At 42.2% G+C, this 27,547-nt stretch overlaps 1 protein-coding gene across 3 annotated transcripts in view; it reads right to left on the bottom strand.

Moving 5' to 3' along the window:
* Positions 1-27,547, bottom strand: part of UNC13B (unc-13 homolog B) — a 763,085-nt gene that overhangs the window by 329,392 nt on the left and 406,146 nt on the right. For all 3 annotated transcript variants that reach the window (XM_030192818.1, XM_030192817.1, XM_030192819.1), the window contains 2 exons: positions 19,494-19,540; positions 13,268-13,346 (listed from right to left, as the gene is read on the bottom strand). In XM_030192818.1, the coding sequence (XP_030048678.1) occupies positions 13,268-13,346; positions 19,494-19,540 (126 nt within the window). The remainder of the gene's footprint in view (positions 1-13,267; positions 13,347-19,493; positions 19,541-27,547) is intronic.

A 27,547-nucleotide genomic window follows, 5' to 3' on the forward strand; every position in this document is an offset into this window, starting at 1 on the left:
TGAGGAGGAATGCACACCAATCCCTTCATTGTGAAGGAACGCTGCAGCCATGACTATTATCTTGGGAAAGGTCCAAGGGGTAAAGGCCTAGCAAAATGGGAATATTTTGAACAGAAAACAGTCTACCAAGAGACAAAACTGCAAGATGTGGTTGTGGGCATCTCATGGCAATTTGGAAGTATGCTTCTGAAGGATTGAGAGAGGCCTAAAACTTCACATAATATACTGCCGAGTTCACCACTTGTAGAGTCACCATCTAGAAATGAGGGACCCTCAAGGAAGCACTGACACTACTAAGATCCAGAATTGGCCAAAAAGTTCCCACTTTCTTGGGGATGACAAAATAAAAACAGTCCCCATCCACAATCCTGGGGCAGCACTAGCTCAACAGATCCCAGAGAGAGCAGGCAGTGCAAAGCCTCCCATAATGCGAGTTCCTTAGACCCTGTCCCACAGGGAGACAGCAGAAAGGTAGCCCTATTGGGCGCTACAAACTTGAGTGCAAACCACATTGGTTTGAGATGAGGGTTCACTGCCGATGAAAGATAAGAAGCCAGCCTTCCACCTCTTCTATCATGGAGGGGACCTGCTGAATCTCAGTGGGGCCCTTGGCCCCTTTGGCAGAGTTGACAGAAGTGAAAGAGCTCAAAACTACTTTGCCTTTTCTTCCTCCCTCCCTCAAAAAGGCTGGGCTTTCTGAGAACCTAACAGAATGAAAGGAACCCTTCCTACTGGAATGGGGATTGCCCCAGTCTCTAGACCAAATTCTTCTCATGGATGCCCTAGAGAACTGTACCCTGTTCTCCAAGAGTCACCAAAGCCTGGCTTCCTCCCGGTCCTTAATAATCTGCTCCAGATCCTCACCATAGAGCCGACACCTTCCAAGGAGGAGTTTGCTAAGGTGCATCTTAGAGTGCTAGGAAGGTAAAATTTCTTGATGTAATAAATGACTGCTTCTTGGAGCAACTGGTCCAGGAACCAACAAGAGGGGGAGCTATTTTGGATCTAATCCTTAGTGGAATGCCGGACATAGAATGAGAGGTAACGGTGTAGGATCCGCTGGGAAACAGCGATCATAACATGATCAAATCTGAACTGATATCTGGAGTGAAATCACGAAGGAAATCTACTTTAGCAGCTTTTAATTTTCGAAAGGACGATTATGACAAAATGAGGAAAATGGTTAAAAAGAAGCTGAAAGGACTGGCTCCAAAGGTTAGAACTTTAAATCAGGCATGGATGTTGTTTAAAAATACCATCATTAAAGCCCAGGTGATAAAAAGAGCAAACAACCAGCATGGTTAAAAGGAAAGGTGGAAGAGGCTACTAGAACCAAAAGAACATCCTTCAAAAAATTGAAAAAGGATCTGAATGAAGAAACAAAAAGCAACATAAGAACTGCCAAGCCAGACGCAAAGCATTGATAAAGAAAGCTAAAAGAGAATATGAATGAAGACTTGCCGCAGAGACAGAAACTCATAGCAACACTTTTTTCAGGTATATCAGAAGCCTGGGAGGGAATCTGTGGGACTGTTAGATCAGGAAGGAGCAAAAGGAGCACTCAGGGAGGACAAGGCTATAGCAGAGAGATTGAATCAATTCTTTTGTTTCCGTCTCTACGGAAGAAGATGTAAGAGATTTACCTATACCGGAAATGGTTTTCAGGGGTGATGAAGCGGAGGAACTGAAAGAAATCTCCGTGAACTTGGAAGATGTACTGAGCCAAATTTATAAGCTAAAGAGCGATAAGTCACCTGGACTGGATGGTATACACCCCAGGGTATTGAAAGATCTCAAACATAAAATTGCTGACTTGTTGGTAGTGATCTGTAACTTACTGTTAAAATCATCCATAGTACCTGAAGACTGGAGGGTGGCCAATGTGACACCGATTTTTAAAAAGGGTTCCAGGGGTGATCCAGGAAATTACAGACTGGTAAGCCTCACTTCAGTGCTGGGCAAAATAATGGAAACTATTATAAAGAATAAAATTACAGAACACGTAGAGAAAAATGGTTTAATGGGACAGAGTGAGCATGGAATCAGCCAAGGGAGTCTTACCTCACCAATTTGCTTAATTTCTTTGAAGACTTGAATAAAAGAGTGGATAAAGGTGAGCCAGAAGATGTAGTGTGTCTAGATTTTAAGAAAGATTTTGACAAAGTAATGCCTGAGAGACTCTTGAGGAGAATTAAGGAATCATGGGATAGGGGGCAATGTCCTTCTGTGGATTAAGAGCAACAAGATCAGTAAAGAAAATTAAAAATTTGGGACAGTTTGAACTCAAGCAGTCTTTATGGACATTAAGATATTACGATTACAACTTAGGCTATTTTGGGTTTAAGTAGGGGTGTTAATGTAAAAGATTTCTTTGAAAAATATTTAGACTATTAAGAAGATATTGTCGCAAATAAGAGTTGATGTTGAAAGAATGGAATGGTGGTATGTGCGGAGTACATAGTAGGGCTCAATGGCGAGGTGAAAGTGGTGAATGAGGGAGTTTCTTAGAAGGTAGTATTTAAGTGTGTGAATGAAAATGATATGTTCTACGAAATAAATGAATTAGAGACGAATTTCTAAGCCACAGAAATCTATGAGCTACCACATTCCCAAACAGATGCGAGTGAGGTCATCCCTGACTTCAAAGGGCCACATCCAATGATGAGAGAAGCCACTCAAGCCCCGTATCCGATGCAGACTGTAGGGGTATTTTCCTGCTATCTCACCTTTGCTGTTCTGAGGCCTATCCAAGCCTGAACCAACTAATTGGGATCACTTGTCCAGTCTGCTAGTGTTTTCTGTCTCCTTTGATTGGACTTGATTGCACTGCACTGTTTAATTAACTTGTTTAGAGTGTCTGTTCCTTTTCAAGGTTTGCTTTGTTGCGTGCCAAGATTTTACTGTGTGCTTCTGTGCACATACTAGAGTAACTGTGTCAGGGATCTGTGTTTCTTTTCTGTGCAGTATGATACCGTCCTGCATTTTTTTTTTTTTGAGTCTGCTGACCTTTCTGGCCACTCAGTGTGTTCTCCGGTGGCTGAACTAAGGCCGGGGGCTGTTTCTCTGCCCTCATTCTTTTTTTTGTGGGGGAGTGGGGGGGGGGGGAGGGAGAAGAATGCATTAGGCTCTCCTCTCTCACAGACTTGTGGGAACTGTTTAAGCTTTAATGTTTTTTGCTAGATGACAAAGGCATGTTTGAGTCTTGCATTACTGAGTTCCAGTATCTTTCAGATCAGAAAGGTGAAGCTTTGAATACAGATTTGTTGCTCTCAGTTACTGATAAGGATGCCCTTCTTACAGTACAGATTCAGTTACAAACACTCCGAGAGAAACATGACTTGCTTTATGCTAATTATAAACATGTTATCTCTTAAGCGAATGCATTATCCAGAATATCTGATTATGATGGTGAACTTAAGTTCTCGGGCAAATATTGCAATCTTTGAGCAGGGAAAGAGACTTGTTAGTATGCAGTCTGATAGCAGTTCTGATTTAAGGACTCCTAGCTCTACTGTCTGTTCAGACATTTTTTCTATGGTCTCTGATTGCAAGTCCACAAGAGTGTCTTTAAGACTATCTCACCCCTCTGCCTCTGCTGTACCAGGGTTAGCTAGCACTCCACTGCCATTTGTTTGCCTAGGAGAAGGGAGGAGTTTGATTCCCAAAGTTTTGCCTTCTGGAGATAGGACTGCATCAGAACTCAAGACACATCCTTCAAAGTCTAGTTTTGCATTTCTTGATGTGTGCTGTGAACTTGATATCAAGTCATACCCAGTGGGCTTTGACTTATCTGCTGATGTTTTCAGTAAATCTAGATGTCTGCTCTCTCATTCTGTTAGTGAGAATTCCCACATGTCACCACAAGAGGGAGCTCCTGTACCTTTTGTCTTGTTCAGAAAGGAATTGAAAAACAGTTTGAAAATCCAGACAGCATCTTTTCCTAGCCTCTTTATGCAAACGGTGGATTGCTTTATTGTATGCTCTGGACTGTCTGCTGAGCATATGTCTGACCCTCAAGATTTTTCACTTGGCCACTACAGACCTTTTTGTATGCCAGGTTTACCTGTGCAAATGTCTTTAGCTGGAAAACAGACAGAGCCTTTTGCTAGCCTTCTTAGGCAAGAAGAGGATATCCTTGGTCATAGGCCTAAGAACCATCAGAATCTCTCTGCTGTTTAATTCTTATTGTCTTTTGAGCTTGATCTCTTTGTTTCTCCTTTACAGGTCTCCTCAGAAACAGATGGGACAGGCCAGCACCAGTCTGACCTGATCAACAGGAGGAAGTAGGCTTCAGAAAAGATCCAGTCCCTTATTCCTAGTACCCAGCAGAAGCCGTCCTCTTTACAGAAGGGGGGAAGGAAATACCAGAAGTACAAAGATGAATCATCTTCTGGGTCCACAGCTGCTGCGGGGCCTAGTGTTAACTCTGTAGAGGTGGTCACTCAGTTCTTTTCAGAGGAAGAGCAGGCATGACTAAGTGCTTTTACATTTTATTCACACGATCTCGTCTCTACTATGCTACCTCAGCTGTCATTCAGATGATTATTGCTGCATTCACGGGTGACCAGTCCAGTCTCCAGACCAGGCATGGCTTCCTTCATTGGACACCATAAGGAAAATATGTAACTTATGCCTATGCGCCCTAGGTATGCATTGTCTTTGTTGGTCCAACATGTGTTCCCATGTCAGGATCTGCTTGATACAGCCTCTGAGATGACTTTCGTTGCCCAGAGCATACGTCTGAAGCTTGAGGCTGTGTGTGTGTGTGTGTGGGGGGGGGGGGGGGGGGGGGGAAGAGGGACCGGGGAGTGGAGGAGCAGCCTAGTGGTTAGTGCAGTGGACTTTGATCCTGGGGAACCGAGTTCAATTCCCACTGCAGCTCCTTGTGACTCTGGGCAAGTCACTTAACCCTCCATTGCCCCAGGTACAAATAAGTACCTGTATATACTATGTAAACCGCTTTGAATGTAGTTGCAAAAACCACAGAAAGGCGGTATATCAAGTCCCATTTCCCTCCCCCTTCTTCCAGGGTATACATGTTCAGGTCAGCAAGTCTATCCTCATATGTCTTGTAACGCAAATCCCATACCATTCTCGTAGCTTTTCTTTGCACCGCTTCAATTCCTTTTACATCCATAGCAAGATAGGCCTTCAAAACTGAACACAATATTCCTGGTGGGGCCTCACCAACGACTTATACAGGGGCATTAAAACCTCTTGTACAGTCATTTAGTCCATGAATTTGTTACTCATTTATACCAACGTTTGCAGAGTGCATTGTGTTTGCTTTTGCCCAAAAGAACTTGGAAAGTAGTGCTAGAAGTAGAAAAGGCTATTTTGATCAAGGGACAACCTCTAAGAAATACCTCATTGGCGACAAGGTGTTCACCTTTAAATTTTGATCTAGGCTAAAGAAATTAAATTTTTGCTCAGTTGGCATAGTCCATTCCCTATTGTGGAAAAGGCTTCACCTGTGGCCTACCAAATTCACCTCTTGAAAATTCTTAAGACAAAAATTCCCCTTACATGGGTCCACATCAATCCTGAGACCTTGTCATCCCAGTCACTTTGTCCCGGATGTATGAATTGTTGACATGACCTACATTAACCATGAAGCAGAATGGCTTCTTCTTCTGTTTTTCAGCTACAGAAACAATGTTGAAGATTCTGTTCTTGGGTTTCATACTGATTGGCACTGTTGCCAAATTGATTGGCCCTGCCCCCATACCTGGTATCGTTCTTCAAGATGTTCCTGACTTTTCTAATTCCCAATCCATTTGTGGTTTTGAAAATTTCTTTCCCTTGTTCCTCATGATTTCCATTGTCTAGTCCTGACTATTGATCTTCTTTTCCCAAGAATTTTTCTTTTTGTTGGGAGAGTTTTTCTATTTTGTCTTGTCACAGACCCAGTTGTTCCTAAAATTGAAGTTCTGGATGTGTTTTGTGGACATCTCTTGACCTTCTTTTTGAACTGTGTGCAATTCTTATGTTTTAAGACTCTCGCCATCATCACCATCTTGTGGACCAGTTTATTCCTGTTTGCTGTCTTCTTGGTGCAAAGAAGCTGTCCATTTACACTGCATCATTCGCCAGAATTCTCCTCTGGTGACTTTGAGATTGCTATATTCTGTGGAGGTCAACAATGATTAATTCTTCACACAGCTGTCTCTGTTTTCTGTATTATGTCATGTACTAAATTTTGCTTATGCTTTTGCCATGCATTACTCAGTATTATATAATTTGATTTTGATGGAGTGCAGACTGTGGTGTGCTTCAGGGTTCTCCTCTGTCGCCTATTCTTTTCAACCTTATGATGACCCCACTGGCAATCACATTAGCTAAATTGGTACTCAATCCGTATATCTATGCTGCTGCTGCTGATGTAGTATATATACCATTCTATTCTAAAGTATCTGAGATTATTAAGTCCATCGAACATGTCCTGCATGTTATGGGCTCTTGGGCAAATGCTTTCCAATTAAAGCTTAATACAGAAAAACACACTGCTTTGTACTGTCTTCCCAGCGCAAGTTAATTCATCCAACTTCTACTGCTGTTAATCTCATCCTTCCTATTTCTGATCAATTGAAGATTTTGGGTGTTATCTTTGACCGTTTTTTAACATTTGAAAGTCAAGCAACGGCGCAAACAAAGATGTTCATCATGATGTGGAAGCTGAAACAGGTATGCCACCTCTTCGCGAGGCATCTCTTTAGAAATATGATACAATCATTAGTGCTTTGTCATACAGACTACTGCAATGGTACGTTAGCAGGGTGTAAAGACTATTTTGAGGAAATTACAGACTGCCCAAAAATACAGCGGCAAGACTTATCTTCAATAAAGCCTGGTTTGATAGCACAAAGCCTCTTCTTCACTGGCTTCCAATCTAGGAGCGAATTGTATTCAAGGTTTGCACCATGGTACACAAAATCATCAACGGGACTGTACCAAGTTACATGCTGAACATGATCGACTTGCCTGCCAGAAATGCTGACCCAACATCTCGATTATATCTCACCTTGCATTACCCAAGCTGGAAAGGATGAAAGCATGGCTCTATTCAGGCGTCAACCTTTCCCTTCATCAGTGCGCACAACTGGAATGCACTTCCCAGAGCCATAACCAGTCTGAGCGACTACCTTCTCTTTCGCAAGGCACTAAAAACGCATCTGTTTGCAAAAACATTTTCTACAGGACCTATGTAGGACTATAACCCCTGCAAGCATACAAACGTGGATTCTGGTTGGACCCATTCTTTTGTAATGTTCTATGTAAAGTGTCTTTTCTTTCTTGCACTTTTGCTCTTCAATTCTAATTTGTATCTGATATCACCCAGAGATCTCTCTCTCTGGTTTTGTAAACCACATTGAGCCTGCATGTTTGTGGGATAATGTGGGGTATAAATACATTGATAAATAAATTATAGTTTCATGTGTTGACATTTTACTAATGCCATATTATTCGTTCTAGTATTCAGTTATTGCTGTATTAGCATTTTACGTTACTTTTGAACATTGCTATATGATTGACTGAAGTATTTGCTTCATTTTTAAAGAGTGTTAGTTTTGAGTTGCTGTTATATTCATTTTTATACATCTCTATAGTCCTGGTTCTAACCTGTCTAGTTGTATTGTTAGTTAGGTTGGAGAAGGCATTCACTTCCTTGTAGTAAATTCTATCTTTGGGGGGAGGGGGAGCTGTAGGGGTATTTTCCTGCTCTCTCACCTTTCCTGGTCTGATGCCTATCCAAGCATGAGCCATCTTTATGGATTCTACAGGCTGTGCCCTGACTACATCTGAAACCATCAGAAACCAGCTTTTCACAAAGGAAAATTACTGCTTGGCATACCCATGATGACTTTATCCAAGGACACGTTTACTGTTAACTAGCCTCCAGTTATCTCCTGGGAAGAGCGGATGAGCATACTTCACAGAAGACAAATGTCTCCGGGAGTATATGTGAATCAAGAGGGAGGTTGCTACCATCAGCCTTGTAACTGATAAGACTTTCTTTGCTGCTATCACAAGGCCTTGCATTGTCCACCATGAATTCTGCTGGACAGAAGTACACGGTTTGTGATTGGTCCATAGGTATCACCTGAGCAAGAGGGATGCCAATGTTGGACTAAAGAGAAAGAACAGAGAAGGAGAAGAACAGAAGGTTTGTTGGTGGATAGATCTCAGAGATGCTAGCAAGATTGATTTTCCTAAACACACCAGTGAACTGAAATTCCTTGTGATAAAGCTGAGAAGGTCAGTTCCGCTGCAGCACTAAGGCCTTACCTGAAAGACTGTGTAATCAGTATACAGAGTAAAAACTTTGGATTTTATTCCTGGATTTTGATAGACTCGCAGAGAATTTGGCTAGAGTCTAAACGGACGAATCCGATTCTTCACCCCACTGGAGGTCTGCAAAATACAGACTGCGGGATAAGAGGAAGCAGGATTTACCACCTATAGTTCAAGGTATATTTAGTCCATGGTTTTATCTGAGAAGGACTGGCTTGTCTAAGGATTTGTGGTCAACAGAATAACTAGCTAAGTGACTAATTTGCACAAGATATTTTAGTTGTGTTATCCTAAACTATATGCTTCAGCAAGGTTTCTTCCCAAAAGAAAAAGGCAATATTCTACTCACACCAATACCAAAAGACACTAAGAAAAAAGCAAACGAAATCACCAACTACAAACCAGTTGCATCCATCCCATTGTCAGTCAAACTGATGGAAAGCATGGTAGCCAAACAATTCACAGAATACTTAAACAAATTCTCAATATTACACGAGTCTCAGTCAGGCTTCCACCCTCTACACAGCACAGAAACAGTACTACTCACTCTAATAGCACAAACAAGAAATAGCAATAGGCAACAACATCCTCCTCCTCCAATTCGACATGTCTAGCGCATTCGACATGGTAAACCATAAAATCTTAAGACTACATGAAGAATTCGGAATTAGTGGCAACACACTCAACTGGATCAAGGGTTTCCTAACCACAAGAACATACCAAGTAAAATCCAAATCAAACATATCACCGTGGAAAGCAGATTGTGGAGTACCTCAAGGATCACTGCTATCGCCGATCCTTTTCAACCTAATGATGACCCCATTAGCCAAGACCTTAGTCAAACAAGGTCTTAACCCTTTTATCAATGCAGATGATGTCACCATATACATCCCTTACAGAGCAGACCTGGATGAAATCGCTAACGAAATTAAGATTGGCCTGAACACCATGGAATCATGGGCAAATGCATTCAAACTAAAATTCAACAAAGAAAAAACTCATTGTCTCATCCTCTCATCCCAACACAACACACACAACCCCAAAACCATCAACACCCCAGATCACTCCCTCCCCATCTCAGACAGCCTGAAAATACTCGGCATCACATTGGACCGCAACCTTACGCTAAAGAGCCAAGTAAAATCAACAACAAAGAAAATGTTCTACTCAATGTGGAAACTCAAACGTGTGAAACAATTCTTCCCGAGGGCAACCTTTCGCAACCTGATACAATCAATGGTATTAAGCCACTTACTGCAACGGAATCTATGCAGGCTGCAAAGAACAAACCTTAAAGAAACTTCAGACGGCGCACAACATGGCAGCAAGACATCTTCGGAAAGACATGATTCAAAAGCACAAAACCCCTCCGCGAAAAACTTCATTGGCTTCCAATCAAAGAATGCATTGCCTTCAAAATATGCACTATGATTCACAAAATTATCTATGATGAAGCACCGGGATACATGATGGAACTAATTGACCTTCCATCCAGAAATACATCCGAATCAACACGTTCATACTTAAATCAACACTACCTGCGATGCAACGATCTCAAATATAAATCAACCTATGCATCCAGTTTCTCTAACATCAGTGCACAACTATGGAACGCACTGCCAAAAGCCCTGAAAACTATGTACCACCACTAAAACTCACTTGTTTAAAAAAGCATATCCTACCAACCCAACATAACCAACAGATTCCCCGCGACACAACATCAATAAAGAACGTAATGGACATAACACAATTCTTCCGTTGAACGATCCCCTAATGTGGCAGTGCCACATGAACTTTATCTTTATTCTACCACATCATCACTTTGTATTTGTTTAACCCGGAGCTTGTAAACACCTCTCCAGCGCTATGTAAGCCACATTGAGCCTGCAAATAGGTGGGAAAATGTGGGATACAAATGTAACAAATAAATAATAATAATAATTTAGCTGATCATATATCTTTATATATTTATCTCTTGGTGATAATATATATTTTTGTAGTGCACAAGTATATTTTTGTAACTTGCTTTGCATTTTGCCACATTGTTATTTTATATCTATAATAAATAATATATTCCCATTTGTGGCATTTTTCCTTTCATTGGTAGCCAAATAAGAGGAACACTCATCCCCTAGAAATGTGTCTAGAGTAATTGCTATTTAGTAATTTTCTGCCAGCCCAAGTACTTTAGCCTACAGAACAGGGGTTCGTCCTGCTGTTCACATAATAGGGATGTCTCCTACTGTTCCTACAAGACCCATAATACCAGAAAACTAGACACCAAATGCTAAATAAAAAAAAGTGAACTTTCAACACAGATTTCACTTTTTAAGAGACAATTCTTTATGTAAATGTACTGGAAGAAAGTTCAACAGTAAAGGAGCAAGAAATTAAAAAGCCAAGCTCTGGATAAATTCTAAGTGAACCCAGTAAGGAGGAAGAATAATTGAATTATTTCCAGTCCGCCAAGTTCCAGGGCAGAGTACATATATATATATATATATATATATATATATACATACATACATACACACATACACATACATTAAATCAAGAAACACAAAAAAAACCCAAAACAAAATCTAATACACAGTTGTAGCAGGAAGTCCAGTCAATCTACACCATTTCTTCACGCGGAGTCAGCAAAAGCTGTATACAATGAATTAAATGTTGTTCATGTAAAGATCTACTGTAAGCAAGCAACCAGGCATGTAAGGTAGTACAGATAAATATTGAGTTATACCTTTGTATAATGACCTGTGGTCTAACATAAAATGTTAAATTGATACTGAAAATGAACTAGCAGCTAAATACACCTCTTAAAAAGAAAGTGTTCAAACTTGTGGGTCTTGCATAACAGCCAGGCTACTATATTCTGAAGCAGCTGCAGCCATTTAAGTTGGTGCTGTGCAATGCCAGAAAGACCACATTACAATAATCCACTGAGACACATGCAGAACAAAGTGGTTTCGTAAACGGGAGGACTGGCCACCACTGGAATGGGGGTCATTTTAGTGATTACTGTCACCAGAACATCAGACCTATGAACCTTAAACAACCTCTTCCATATCATCCCAAAGGAAGGGAATAAAGCTTGTTAAAGCTAAAGAGTCATGGTTACATTTTATTATATGCCGGTATTTTCTCTGTTACTAGTGGACTCACAATCAAAGTTTTTGTACCCGGGGAAATGGAGGGCTAAGTGACTTGTCCAGAGTCACAAGAAGCTGCAGTGGGAATTGAACCCAATTCCTGAGGTTCTCAGCACACTGCTCTAACCATTAGGCTATTCCTCCACTCATCAATCTTCTCCCTTAAGAATCAAGTTTGGGCCTCCCACTCCACCAGCACCAACCTCAATAGAGCCTTGTGGTAGGGAAAGGCTTTTGGAGACCCCTTCAGATCTTCCAAAATAGAGCCCCCTTCAAGTTGGACTCTGCCATCACTGAGGTAATAGTAAGAACCACCAACAGCTGGTCTATGAGGGAAGACAACTCTTCTCAATGAAACAAGCACACTACTGGGGATGCAGAGTCCTTGTCAGAAGAGACCTCTCCAGATTCTGATGAGAAGTCTCTAAAGAAGTCCCTTCTGGTAAAACTATTCCACTTCCCAAATATCTTCCACAAAAGAAGATATGGGAAACCTGGATGGGTCAACTGTTCCCGCCACCTCTGGCAACCATGGTCACTTTGTCTGAAGATTAGATGGCTCCTGGGGTGGCTCTCTATTTACTGTATCCTTGGAGCTCCAAGAGTGTCTGAATAAAGACAGTCAGAAGGACTGAAACCTTAGGCCCTAACAAGGGCAACAGGACCCCCTAGCCCCAACCCTGTGACCCCATGACCAGCAGATGGGGAGGTTCTCCAGCTGACCTCCCCTCCTCCCTCTCCCACTGGGAAAATCCTACTCACCTCAGATTCTCCACATATGTCTCCCTAGCATCCTTTCTGGCTATTGGCCTTTTGGCTGAAAAGAGAGGGGATCCTCCAGGCTAAGGAAGCTGAACTGCAGTCTATGGAATGCTCTTGCTAGGATCCTTTACAGTTTAGCTCAACAGCAGTTATTGAACCTTGGACCTAGCAGAGATGCAACCCATGGCTATGGATATTTATTTTATTGCATTTGTCTTGCAAGAAGGAAGGCTCTGCAAGATTTTGAGTTGCTTCTGAGAGGTGGTGACTCCTCCAAGTGGGAGATCTGACAGCTGAGATGCAAAAAAAACAGTGACCCCCTCCAGGCACAAGAGAGGAGCAGCTAGAGAAGTGGAGCTCTGGGACCAAATAGCGGAGCAGTGGAGAAAAGCCAAACCAGGCTTTATTTGCCTATGGGTGAGACTTGGGGCATGGAGGGAAACAAAAGCTAACAGTAGCCCATGAGAGGAGATATAAAAGTGATCCTATCCTAGCTGGCAATATTGCATTGGGCTCTGTACTGGTTTACATGAATCTATAAGAGATTCTTGATATTTTGATGATTATGCTTCAAGGAGTTTAATATAGTGCGGGATACAAATATAATAAATAAATAATACCTCAGCTGGTTAAGTACACTATTTTACTATACATTTAGATCAAGTGCTAAGTTAAGAATATTTATAAATACTGCCAACCAGTATTGTTCACAAGCACACTTGGTTTTATTATTTCCTGGGGGGAGGGGGGAGAGGGGGAGAGAGAGAGAGAGAGAGAGAGAGAGAGAGAGAGAGAGAGAGAGAGAGAGAGAATACCTGCTAACATCCTTCCTTTCCATATGCAGGCACCAAGCACCAAACATTCAGGGACTGACGGAGCCTGTCCGAGGAAGGACTTCTATCAGGTTAGCTCCAGACTAAGGGATACTCACAAGGGGGTGATACAATATTCTAAATAAACTGCTTTAAGCTACATTCATTTTATCTTTAAAATATATACCTATAGAATACCTATAGATATGTATATACATACACACATATATAAATGATATAAATGCTTACCAAATCACTAACAAGTGGAATAGGCTTCTTTTTGCGCAGGTCAGGCATACTATCAATTCCATAGAGACCTCCTCCAGGCCTAGAAATAACATATACTTTTTTAGAAACTTTACTGAGTCTGTGAAAAGGAATAATAGAAACAGTGAGGATCTCTTATAACCTCACACTTGAGGTTAACATGAGCACATAAAAACAACAAGCAGCATAATATTTTTTGTCTCTACTCTTCTCTTTAAGATTCTTTTCTTTTTCATTCTTCTTTCATTAAAGAGCCTTTTCTCATATTTTTCTTCATATGTATACTAAGTATTATAGCAATCTCCTACAACCAGTACAAGAGACATGTAAACCGAACATAAATAACACTAAAGGTTTCTAAAGTTTTATCTTGCATGGAAACTCTTCTTGTATACTTGATTCATTGCAAATGTGATCCCATGCTGCTTGTCAAAGTGATCTTAATTGGCACAACAATTAAGCATGTGAGAATTCTCCAGTTGCAGACTTACAAGGCCAACATCTTCACGAACATACCTTAGCCTGAACCTTCCCAATTGCAAAGGACTAAAGTATAAAACATATCATGCATCTAACTTCCCCTACCTGGGATCCCAACTCTGGAATGCTCTACCCAGATACATTCGATCAACTAGTGAGGAAATATTGAAAACCCATCTATTCAAACAGATTTACCCAAATGACTTGACCTACCATAAGCAAACAATCCATTTACCGGTTCATCTAATCATTAACAACAATGGCTCAGAAATTACCTCCTACCAATCTTCTTACACTCCATGCTCTTCCCTACCTCTTCTTCATCGCTCCACTTCCTTACCTATCCTCTCTCTCATACCTCTTTTATCCTTGTTCATTTGTCCTACCACATACCTCCTTTGTTGATTCAGATACTACAGATTGTATTCTCTTGTTACTATGTAAGCTGCATTGAGCCTGCAATGAGCGGGAAAGCGAGGGACACAAATGTAATAAATAAATAAATATTACATTTCTTTGAAGGGGTGAACAAATATGTGGAGAAATATGTGGATAAAGGCGAGCCGATTGATATTGTGTATCTGGATTTTCAAAAGGCATTTGAAAAAGTACCTTATGAAAGGCTACAGAGGAAATTGGAGAATCATGGGATAGGAGGTAGTGTCCTATTGTGGATTAAGAACTGTTATAGGATAGAAAACAGAGAGTAGGGTTAAATGGTCAGTATTCTCAATGGAAAAGGGTAGATAGTGGGGTTCCCCAGGAGTCTGTGCTCAGACTGCTGCTTTTTAACATATATATAAATGATCTAGAGATGGAAGTAACTAGTGAGGTAATAAATTTGCTGACGACATTCAAAGTTGTTAAATCGCAAGAGGATTGTGAAAAATTACAAGATGACCTCATGAGACTGGGCGTCTAAATGGCAGATGATGTTTAATGTGAGCAAGTGCAAAGTGATGCATGTGGGAAAGAGGAACCCTAACTATAGCTACATAATGCAAGGTTCCACGTTAGGAGTCGCCGACCAAGAAAGGGATCTAGGTGTCGTTGTTGATGATACGTTCAAACTCTCTGCTCAGCATGCAGCGGCAGCTAAGAAAGCAAATAGAATGTTAGGTATTAATAGAAAAGTAATGGAAAACAAAAGTGAGAACGTTATAATGCTTTTGTATCGGTCAATCGTGCAACCGCACCTTGAATATTCTGTGCAATTCTGGTCACCGCATCTCAAAAAAGATATAGTGGAATTAGAAAAGGTACAGAAAAGGGCGACGAGAATGATAAAAGGGATGGGACAACTTCACTATGAGGAAAGGCTGAAGCGGCTAGGGCTCTTCACCTTGGAGAGAAAATGGCTGAGGGAAAATATGATAGAGGTCTATAAAATAATGAGTGGGGTGGAACGGGTAGACCTAAATCATTTATTTTTTCTAAAGACACTAGGACTAGGAGGAATGCGATGAAGATACAAAGTAGTAAATTTAATATGAATCAGAGAAAATGTTTCTTCACTCAACGTGTAATTAAACTCGAATTCGTTGCCAGAGAATGTGGTAAAGGCGGTTAGTATAGCAGGGCTTAAAAAAGGTCTGGACGGCTTCCTAAAGGAAAAGTTCGTAGACCATTATTAAACTGACTTAGGGAAAATTCACTGCTTATTTCTGGGACAAGCAGCATAAAATATATTGAACATTTTTGGAATCTTGCCAGGCATTTGTGACCTAGATTGGCCGCTGTTGGAAACAGAATTCTGGGCTTGATGGACCTTTGGTCTGTCCCAGTGTGGCAATACTTATGTACTTTTTTTTTTTTTCAGAATATAATTTGTGGACTTCAGTTGGTACTAGATGATGCAGTATTGGCAACGTTGGATGTGCAATTATACATGGCTAGACCTCAAAACAAACCAGTGTATATGATTCAAAATTAGATGTGTGTGTGTGTCAAAATTAGATGGAAGACCTCGTGATCATATTGTACCTACAGAATTTGTTAAATTAACTTCTTTGGCCATTGAAAACAACACTTTTCTTTTCAATGACAAATTATATATGCAACTTTCTGGTATAGCTATAGCTATGGGTGCCTCGTTTGCCCCTTTGGTGGCTAATCTGTTTATGGACCAACTAGAAGATGAATAATAATTAGGTCTGCCATCTCCATTTGGGCAGTGGAGCCATGGCCCTTTTACTATCCTGGAAGGAATTGCATATCCCCTCTAAATACTTAATTACCCCAACCTTCTATCTGCTCATGACAGTGTTACACAGTCTAGGCAGTAGTAACCTCTCCAATTAGATAGGAGCCCAGTATCCAGTAGATACAGTGATATAGTTTATTAGCATTGGTATCTTACCCAAAGATAATACAAGCAGTTCAGGCATTCATATGGTAGAATAGCATCTCATGCCATGTATGTCTCCAGCCTTCTCCCTTCTGATTTAATACCCCTCAGACAGCTCCTTTTATACCATTTTGGCCCTATTGATTCCAATGGACCATAGCTTTCTTACCAGAGCTCTTGGCCCTTATCAGTTGATAAGAGTGACTTCACAAGTTCTCAAGCTCTAAGTATAAACAAGATATGTTCAGAGTGCATCTGTGAGATGACTTCACAGGTCATTTTGCTCTCCTCAGCTCCCCCCCCCCCCCCTCCCTTGGGTGTTCTCATCCTACATACATCTGACCCTCTACTATCTCTCATTCTAGTCAAAACATCTATCATATGACTTCTCACAGGTGCCAGTCCCAGAATTGTTTACAAGAGCAAATGCCCCCTCCCTTGCCAGCTCTCTGGGAACTCACTTCAGCTTGTGCTGTAGTAAAAATGTATTTTGTATCAGAGATGATTTTTGGATTTCAAGAGGCCTAGCTCTTAGCCTGAGCCATTGGCCTGTATTTTACTGAGAGCAAGGGCTAGCATATTTCTACAAAGAACATCATATTTATACTACACAGGGGTTCCACAATGTACTTTGCTGGTGGTGATTTATAGATGATATTTTTTTCATATGGTTGGATGACATTACATCGCTCCAATCATTTGTTAATTATCTTAACATGTGCCATCCTACCATTAAGTTTTACTGTTCTTATCTGAGAGAAATTTGTTTTCTGGATGTATAAGTGAACTAAAGAGCTGGTTTACTGGAAACAACTGTATACTCAAAATCAACAGATTGTAATACTTTGTTAACTTACATAAGTATGCATCCATTTCACACTAAAAATAGTTTACCTTTTGCTCAGTTTTTGCGTCATCGTCTCATTTGTGATTCTTCTAAATATAAGGAGTGAGCTGGACATTTGAAAGAGTGTTTAAGTGATAGAGGCTATCAGGCCACCCAAATTCACTAAGCACATGGAAAGCTATGTGCACAAATGCTCGTAGTCTAAGTAAAAAGGTTCAAGATTTTCAAGCCCTGATGTTTGAAGGAAACTTGACTATTGTTGCTATTACGGAGATGTGGTTCAACAATTCTCATGAATGGGATGTGACCGTACCAGCTATAATCTTTTTAGGAAGAATAGAGAGGGCCGAAGAGGTAGAGGAGTGGCTCTATATGTGAGAGAGAATATCAGAGCGGCTGAAATGCGAGAAACCTGGGGAAAAGCAGCAGCTTTATGGATCGTCCTGGAAAGAGAAGACGGAACCTGTATCTACACGGGAGTTATCTACAGACCTCCTGCGCAAATGGAGAAGTTAGACAAGGATCTGAAATGCTACCTGATCCACGCGCAGGGCCAAAGAGACAGGCAGAGCTCCGGAGACTCAATGCATGGATGAGACAATGGTGCAGGGAGGAGGGTTTTAGATTTGTTGGGAACTGGGCAACATTCTGGGGAAGGGGGAGCCTATTCCGAAAGGATGGGCTCCACCTTAACCAGGGTGGGACCAGGCTGCTGGCATTGGCATTTAAAAAGGAGAGCAGCTTTTAAACTAGAAATGAGGGGAAGGCCGACAGTTGCTCAAAAGTGCATGGTTCAGGATAAGGTATCGCAAGGATACCTCACAAGCAGGGAAGATAGGGCTTGCATGGTCATTATATATAGAATGATTCTATAGTAAAGTGAATTCAACTGTATCACCAACCGAAGGATTATACTGTGATTAGCAACACAGTAACATAGCAAATAATGGCAGAAGATGACCTGTATTGTTTCATCCAGTCTGCCCAACAAGGTGGTCAGAGTTGTACCTCCTGCTCTGTGGGGGTTACACCCTTCTATGTCTTGTTTAAATCCGAGTCATTTAAGTTTTGCTTTGATTCCATCCTCTTTCTATATAGGGATCCTCTGTTTTTCCCAAATATTTTTAAATTTGAGAACACTAAGACTCAGACGCACAAAGATCCCCGTAAAGAATTCCTCTGTATTTCCACATCGATAAAAATTACCAATGTGGAAATATAGAGCAATTCCCAAAGCAAATCATATGCAAATGAGCTGCTCACTGCTTTTGCGAACAGCTCATTTGCATGCTATAGGGACAGGAAGTCAGTCGGTCAGCTGAGCATGCACAGAACAGCCAATTGTCTCAGAATGGCTGCTCTATGCATGCTCAAGCTCAAACCTCTATTGAAAGGGTTCATCCAACATAGAGGACTTGCCCCACTGGATTCGTTTACCTGTGTTGGAGGCAAGTAAGTCCCAATAGCTGCAGTAACTGCAGCTCCATGAACACAGAGTACAGCGAAAGGCTCAATTTCCCTCATAGGAAGCCTCAGACTGCTGAAATATCACCTTTCACTCAGGCTACTTAACATGCAAGATCGGTGTTGTGGAGTTTTCAGCTGGCCTGTTTCTTTCCCTTCTCCCAGCAGATGTCTTGGAAAGGGGGCTTGAATCTACTCAGCAAAGATTTCTTCAGCTTTAACTGTGAGCGGCGCTTGTATACGGCTTTCATATGCAAGGAAGCTGCATGTATGAAAGCTGGTGCAGGATCTGGACGAGTGCCGGGTTTTTTGGATACAGGAGGCAGTGTGTGGATGTATAAGGGAGAAGTGCGGGGATCGGATACTGGGGAGGCACATATAATGTGGATACTGGGAAGCAGCGTGGATACTAGAAACAGCAGCTTCGCAGCTCCACTTTCCCTTGTTTTTGGTTTAGGAAGAGCGGGAGGTGGACGTCCATTTTCAGCTCTCGGTGGGCTGAGGAAGCGGGGGGGGGGGGGGGGCGGGAAATTAAAGAGCTGCACTGCGAGGGTCCGGATCTTCTGGTCAGCTCTGACGGGCTGATTCTTCCCTCCACTGTTTCAGCAGTGATTCTAGGTAGTACCGATAGCTCCTGAGCATACGTTAAATTTTCCATAGTAAAGGTAGGGGCTGCTTTTGTGACTTGATCATAAAACGGCTATGCATCGCTTTGCATGCACATTTTTATAGTAATTACCTCATTATAATAACTTTGTATACAATTTTCATTAGCTGCTACTGAGACAGGAAAAGAGCTCGGAGAACTCTTTTGTGCATGTCTCGCTGTACTCCTTGCTCGCTAAACCGGCTAAAACCAGTGAAAAAACCACTTTGCTGGCTAGTTAGGTTTTGTGCATCTGGGCCTATCAGTTTGAGGTTGTAGATACTTTTTAAATGCATTTTGCTATATTTTCATGTTTATTTTTTTATGATCAGCCTATAATAAACAGCCAATATAAACAAACAGAAGAGGAAAAGATAAAAACACATCATGTTTTAATAGTAAAATAATGCTACTCATCACTTACTCTCCCTTGAACCAGGGTGGCTTTGATGGATCATTATCATCTTGAGCCTGCAAAAATCAAGAAATATATTTTCTATCAAGATGAAGCAGAAATGTATTAAAATAATCAACATGAAGGGACAGATTATAGAAGAGAGGAAGAAATTATCACTGTTAAGCAACAAGTATGCATGCATATGATTATATATAGAATACATATTCTTATTTGCAAACACATGGTAACTGCAGCTGCAAGAAGGCACAACACATACATATATGACTAGAGGATTCTTAATAGACACCTAAAAAAAAAAAAAAAATCTAGAAGAACTTGTTCAGTGCACCCATTCATTCATCAGAAGAGCAAAGTTGGCCTTTTCACTTTAAAAACATGTGAAAGACTCCTGTGCAAACATTAAAGTAACCATAAAATCCCCTTTTATCAGACTGTTTCATTGCAATAAAATCTCTAACATAGAACAAACCACTGTTCTAACACAGGTACACCTTATAGTAATTAGTTGTATTTAATGTAGTACATACGTCTTTCAAACGACCATTGATTTATCTATTATCTTTATTATTCTTTGTATTAATCATATCTGTAAACAACTCTCCATTTAACAATGTTTTCATCATGTAAAACCATTCATACTATCCTCATTCATACCTCATTCACTCCATCTCATTTATACCCATATTTATAAAATTTTCTTTAACAAGTCTCTAATGAAGACAACAGTCCACATGTTCTAAAGTAGCTGCCTGTGTCCATGGCTCCTGGAGTTGGTGAGCTAGGCTCCTTAGCCAGGCTGACATCACTCACAGCTGATTCCCAGGCAGGGGGGGGAGTAGGGAAACACCCCCACGGCGCATCACCCAAGCCCCCCCCCCCCGGCACAAAAAAACACCCCCCCCCCCCAAAGCACATCAACCCCTTCGCCACCCGCAGCTGCCACTGATAACGCTGTCCGGCTGCTGCTGCTTCTCCTGTTGAGCAGCAGCGGCCGCTACGAAAAGAAAAAAAAATAATAAATGTTTTCAAACCTCAAACGCGGCACCGTAGACAGCCATCAGGCATTGGCTGTCGGCTCTGCAGCCGCTCCTCCTCTGACCTCCACGTCACTGCCCCTGGAGTAAGATCCCGGAGGAGCGCAGCGACGTGAGAGGCGAGAGGAGGAGCGGCTGCAGAGCCGACAGCCAATGCCTAATGGCTGTCTATGGTGCCGCGTTTGAGGTTTGAAAACATTAGCTTTTTTTCTTTTCGTAGTGGCTGCTGCTATTCAACAGGAGAAGCAGCAGTGGCCGGACAGCGTTACCAGTGGCAGATGCGGGTGGCAAGGGGGTTTGATGCGCCGAGGGGGGCGGGGGGAGGGGAGGGTGGCTGCAGGGGGGGCAGGGGGGTGAAGAGGGTTGCTGGATATGGGTGGCAGGGGGGAGGAGGGGAGGGATGCTGGACATGGGTGGCTGGAGGGGGGGAGGTTCGCTGGACATGCGTGACTGCAGGGGGGCAGGGGAGGGGAGGGTCACTGGACATGGGTGGCTGCAAGGGGGCAGGGGGAGGGGAGGGTCGCTGGACATGGGTGGCTGCAGGGGTGGCAGGGGGAGGGAAGGGTCACTGGACATGTGGCTGGAGGGGGGGCAGGGGGAGGGAAGGGTCACTGGACATGCGTGGCTGGAGGGGGAGCAGGGGGAGGAAAGGGTCGCTGGACATGGATAGCTGGGGGGCCCTGCGAGGGGGGTGGACACACACTCACTCACTGACTCTCACATACACTCTCTCTGACACACTCTCCATCACACTCTCTCTCTGACAAACAGACACTCTGTCTCACACACACAGACACTCTCTCACACACACTCTCTCTCTCGCTCCCTGATTCTCTCTCTGACACACACACACACACCATCTCTCACACACACACTCTCTCTCTCTCTCTCAAACATACACACTCCGAGGAAAACCTTGCTAGCGCTCGTTTCATTTCTGTCAGAAACGGGCCTTTTTTACTAGTCTTACAATAAATTCTTACAAAGTTTTTCACAGTTATTTGTATCAACCACCTATAGAGGTTGACTGCATAAGTTAGTCTGCAGACCTTCGCTTCATCCAATTGAAGCTGACACAGCTCAGTTTCAATTTCCTGCTTTACTTTCACAGTCAATCCTCCATATTTAAATTGTATTAATTGCTCTGTTCTTCAACCAAAATGACACTACCATAGTTTTCTCTCAATTGTTCATGTCAAGTTTTCAGTCACATTCAAAACAAGAACCATGCTACTGTGTCTTCATCTTCTTGTTGACTTATTTATACATATTGCTATCACCAATTTACACATGCTGGGTTTTCATGCTGTGACCCTACACGCACGTGTTTTGCTTCATTAGTGCCTTCAGGGGTCAGTATTTCGGCTGCCAGAAAGCCGCTGGGTACTCACACCACATCATACCATCGTGGGACGTCAAAATAACGCCCACGCTTGCGTAATATAGTAACATAGTAAATGACGGCAGATAAAAACCTGAAAGGTCCATCCAGTCTGCCCAACAAGATAAACTCATTTTAATGGTACGTGATACTTTATATGTATACCTGAGTTTGATGTGTCCCTGCCTTTCTCAGGGCACAGACCGTAAAAGTCTGCCCAGCACTGTTCCTGTACTAGAAGTTCTGAAGCTAACCTCGAAGTCCCATAAAATTTACACTCCAGCCCATCCATATCTATTCAACCATGATCAGGGCGCAGACCTTAGAAGTCCGCCCAGCACTGGTTTTATTCTCCAATTACCGGCATCGCCACCCAATCTCCACTAAGATTACGTAGATCCATTCCTTCTAAACAGGATTCCTTTGTGTTTATCCCACACGTTTGAATTCTATTACCGTTTTCACCTCCACCAGTTCCCGCAGGAGGGCATTCCACGTATCTACCACCCTTTCTGTGAAAAAATTCTTCCCAACATTATTCCTGAATCTGCTCCCCTTCAACCTCAATTTACGTCCTCTGGTTCTACCACCTTCCTGACTCCGGAAAAGGTTTGTTTGCGGATTAATACCTTTCAAATATTTGAACGCCTATATCATGTCACCCCGGTTTCTCCTTTTCTCCAAGATATACATGTTCAGGTCAGCAAGTCTTTCCTCGTACAGTTTGCAGCGCAAATCCCATACCATATTTATACCTTTTCTTTGCACTGCTTCCAGTCTTTTTACATGTTTAGCAAGATATGGCCTCCAATACTGAACACAGTATTCCAAATGGGGCCTCAAAAATGACCTGTAGAGAGGGGCATCAAAACCTCCTTTCTTCTGCTGGTTATACCCCTCTCTATGCAGCCTAGCATCCTTTTGGCCACGGCCATTGCCTTGTCACACTGTTTCTTCACCTTCAGACCCTCGGACAACAACAACCCAAGGTCTCTTGCCTGAATTGAGCTTACTAATCTCTCCCCTTTGGTATCTCTCTTTTGGGTTTCTGCACCCCGTAGCATTTACCTGTTTCATCATGCTTCAAAAGCCACCAGCGACAGTGATTCCCATATGCTGCCCTGCCGCCATCTGCCTCTTCACTTTACTGTGGCCACCTCTCTGATATAACTTCCTGTTTCGTCTAAGGCCGCTGCATGCATGCAGTGGGTCCTGCAGAAGCAGGCCACAGAGGACATTCTTCTGTTCAAAGACTAATTTTGCACTGCATTTCTCCTTCCTCTGTGAAATCAACAGGACCACCTTTCCCAACACCTTTAATAATTGTTAGTTTTGCTCACTCTAACCTGCTGCGTGGTGTCAGTATATCAGGGCCACAAGTCCATCTCGTTCACAGTATCACACTTTATATTGAAAAAGTTACGTTTATTTATGTCTAGAATCTTCACTTTTGTGTGCATTAATATTGAACCACACCATTTGATGATTGCTCTTTGCTCTACTGCTGTGTGCTTAACTGTTTTTTCCCTATAGGAGAAGCTGTTTGCTGGCATCTCTGAAGGGTTGTTTCATCCCAAGCCCACTTTCCTTCTGATGTATCAAGTCATGTGACCCCCGAGAAGCTGTCTGCTGGCATCCCCGAAAGGTTGCTTCATCCCGAGCCCATCCTCCTCCTGACATACCCAGTCATGTGACCCCCAAGAAGCTCCGCTGAATTCCCAGAATTCCTAGACTATATTAAAGACTACAGCTCTCTGTTTGCTGTGGGGATGCGTACCGATATTTGTTGGGTTGCTGATATATTTTGAGTCTTTAAATCTTATTTTTTTCTTGTCCTAGAACTGTGATGTGCATGTTTCTCTTACCATGATTTTTTCCTTGAAATCCATCGCAATAAGTCTCTTATTGGTATCTTTCTTTTTTCCAGTTTAGTTTGGATGCGTTCTCTTTTTGTTTTCCTGTTCCAGTTGTTTGGGGATACCATCATGCCCCCTCTTGGAGTAGACAGAATTCTCGGCTGCCAATCTATCCTGTTCCGTTAGCATCACAGATTGAACAAACAAAACTCAGACCCTGTCAGCCTCCTCAATTGCAGGTCATTACAGTTAAAGTCATCCTTGATTCGTGATCAAATCAACAACACTGGTTGTGCATTGTTTTGCCTTACTGAAACCTGGGTTAGATCTGGGGAGAATTCTCATCTTTATGCTTGTCCTACTGACCGATTTGATTTCTTCGCTCATTCTCGTACTTCAAAAAATGGTGGTTGTCACGAAATGCCTAGCCACCAGCTTGGGGCTACCCGCAGCCATGTAGAGTGTCTATCCCCAGAATAACTCAGGTCTACACTAGCACCCTTCTCCCTCTTACTGGGTCACAACCATCTCTGGATGAGTCTCCCGCTCTTAAATTATCCCCAGTGATTTCTAGGTTACTAAAGGCCACACTCCCAGTGATCTCACAGTTCCCAGAAAGCACTCAGAGACCCAACACACAAACCACCAGGTTTCTTTATCAGTCCAGACAAGCAGAGGCAATAAACTAAAAGGAATGTTTATTGTCTGAAAAATAAAGAACAGAAAAAGGTGCAATCTGCAGAACAATAACAGGAAACTGAAATAGGGATCAATTATAGCACTAACTAAACATTTGTTTACTATAGTAGTACTTGGGGAGATCAGGACATATAGCTGCTCACCAGTTATCAAATATAACTGTTTTTACAGGGCTTCAGCAAAGAGCTCTCTCTCTCTTTTCCCAGGCTGAAACTGGAGCAAAATCCAGTAGCTCCTGGGTAACTTCAAACTCCAGAGCCCGCAACATCATTTTAAAATACCTAGCTACATCACTGCAGGCACTTCCCCTTTCTCTGTGTTAACTAAAGAAGGAAAGGTCAGTTCTCTGTAACAGTTTTAAACATAAACATGCACCACCTGCTGGCGAAAATGGAGAAATATATTGCAGGAAAACATCAAAACAATTATCACAGGCTTAAAGCACAGTTTCTGTCTCAGTGGTTTGCAATTATGTTTTCTTCTGATCTTAAAATGTCTTTAGTCCTTTCCCTTTGTCTCCTATTCTGAGCTGCTAATAGTTCGCGTAGATGATTCACAGCCCCTGCACATTTTTCTGTTTTACTATCCTCCATTTTTGACTGTGGAACTCTGGGAAGATCACTTACAAGCTCTCACCAATGCCTCAGTTCAATTTACCAATCTTCTAATTTTAGGTGATTTTAATGTTCATGTTTATGACCCCCGTTTGCATAGGGCTAAAGGATTTCTTACTTTGACACAAGATCTCAGTTTTCACCAATGAATCTCTTTTCCCACTCACACTGCAGGTCATATCTTGGATCTAGATTTCACTATTCAAGATTCATTTATCTTTTTTTCTACCCCACTTTCTTACAGAGATTACTCTCATCTGTTTAAAGCTAAATTTCTCTCCTACACTCAAACCTGGTACCAGATTCAGGGTATTGGTATAGAAAACACTTAATGATGTTCATATGCTATCGCCTTCACTATTTTTGTTAACTCGCGACAGGATTGTGAAAAATTACAGAAGGACCTTACGAGACTGGGAGGCTAAATGGCAGATGACGTTTAATGTGAGCAAGTGCAAGGTGATGCAAGTGGGGAAAAAAAGAACCCGAATTATAGCTACGTCATGTAAGGTTCCACATTAGGCGTTATGGACCAAGAAAGGGATCTGGGTGTAGTCGTCAATACACTGAAACCTTCTGCTCAGTGTGCTGCTGCAGCTGGAAAACGAATATAATGTTGGTTATTATTAGGAAAGGTATGGAAAACAGGTGTGAGGATGTTATAATGCTGTTGTATTGCTCCATGGTGCCACCGCACCTTGAGTACTGTGTTCAATTCTGGTCGCCGCATCTCAAGAAAGATATAGTAGAATTGGAAAAGGTGCAGCGAAGGGCGACTAAAATGATAGTGGGGATGGGACAACTTTCCTATGAAGAAAGACAAAGGAGGCTGGGGCTTTTCAGCTTGGGGAAGAGACGGCTGAAGGGAGACATGATAGAGGTATATAAAATAATGAGTGTAGTGGAACAGGTGGATGTGAAGCATCTGTTCACGCTTTCCAAAAATACTAGGACTAGGGGGCATGCGATGAAACTACAGTGTAATAAATTTAACACAAATCGGAGAAAAGTTTACTTCACCAAATGCATAATTAAACTCTGGAATTCGTTGCCGGAGAACGTGGTGAAGGCGGTTAGCTTAGCAGAGTTTAAAAAGGGGTTAGACAGTTTCCTAAAGGACAAGTCCATAAGCCACTACTAAATGGACTTGGGAAAAATCAACAATTCCAGGAATAACATGTATAAAATGTTTGTACATTTGGGAAGCTCGCCAGGTGCCCTTGGCCTGGATTGGCCGCTGTCGTGAACAGGATGCTGGGCTTGATTGACCCTTGGTCTTTTCCCAGTGTGGCATTACTTATGTACCTGCTGATTTTTCTTCTAAATCTCTTAATGATCAGACTTCTCTTTGTAACTCCATCCTTACTTAGGGCCTTGACACGATTGCCTCCAAGATGTTTTCTCACCCTAAGGCTGCACATAATAATTTTTGGTACCTCCCCCCCCACCCCCACCCCCACACAATCATAGGCGGTCAGTGGCTCAACTGTTTGGGGAGCCTAAAGTGGGTGGAGCTAGGTGAGGTTATAGGACCAGGCTAGAGTCAGGGAATGGGTGGGGCATGGGGCAAGCTAAAATCCTTAGAGTGGAAGGAAACATCAGTATGAGCAGTGAAAGAATAGTAGAGTACTTTTAAACACTGCAAAGGAGGAGTTCTTCATTGTGTGATTTTAGTGTGATGAAGCTCATCAGCAGTCTCCCCATTACCTCTGTAATATACTGTACTCAGTCCATCTCTTACAAGGACTACATTGGAAGCAGCCCTTAAGGGAACTGCATCTTAGCATCTCACATAGTACTTGAATATTATAAGAAAAAATCTGGAATATATTGGGAGCTATACATGGTTGCTAATCGATGAGAGCCAGATAAGCAGGAACAGGGAGAAAAGCTGTAGATGAGGATGATATACAAAGAACCAGAGAAGTAAGGAGAGACTCTGGATATCAGTAAATTTTTTTCATGTGGTATCTACACAGATTACATATGGATACAGTGAGTACTTCTTTCAAAGAGTTTATAATCCAGGATATAAGTGTCTTGCTCAAGGTCGTAGCATGAGGCTGGACTTGAGCTCAGGTCTAAAGGTTCTTAGTTATCACTGTGCAATCACCAAAAGTAAGAAGACAGCATACATGATGGTTCCCCTAATGAGAATCAGATGAGACTGAATAAACAGAGGATGTCCACAATGACTCCGTGACAAGAACTGGGTGGCAGCAATTCGGGAGAGAAGCAATGGGTAATAGCTTAAGAGCTGGGTAAAAAAGGAGGAAGGAGAGAGGCAATGACTGGAAAGACACAGAGGCAGTGGTGTGCTGGAAAATTTTAACAACAGGCTTTCTCTCTTCAGGCATAGTCAGCCCTGAAATTGGGCGGGGGGGGGGGGGGTGGGATACAGGTTAAAGTAGAGGGGCAGTGTGCATTCCTCACACTCCCACTCCACCCAAGCGGGCATGCTAGGAATACCTTTGCT

The sequence above is a fragment of the Microcaecilia unicolor genome, chromosome 2 (genome assembly GCF_901765095.1).
Source record: "Microcaecilia unicolor chromosome 2, aMicUni1.1, whole genome shotgun sequence".
NCBI classification, from domain to species: domain Eukaryota; kingdom Metazoa; phylum Chordata; class Amphibia; order Gymnophiona; family Siphonopidae; genus Microcaecilia; species Microcaecilia unicolor.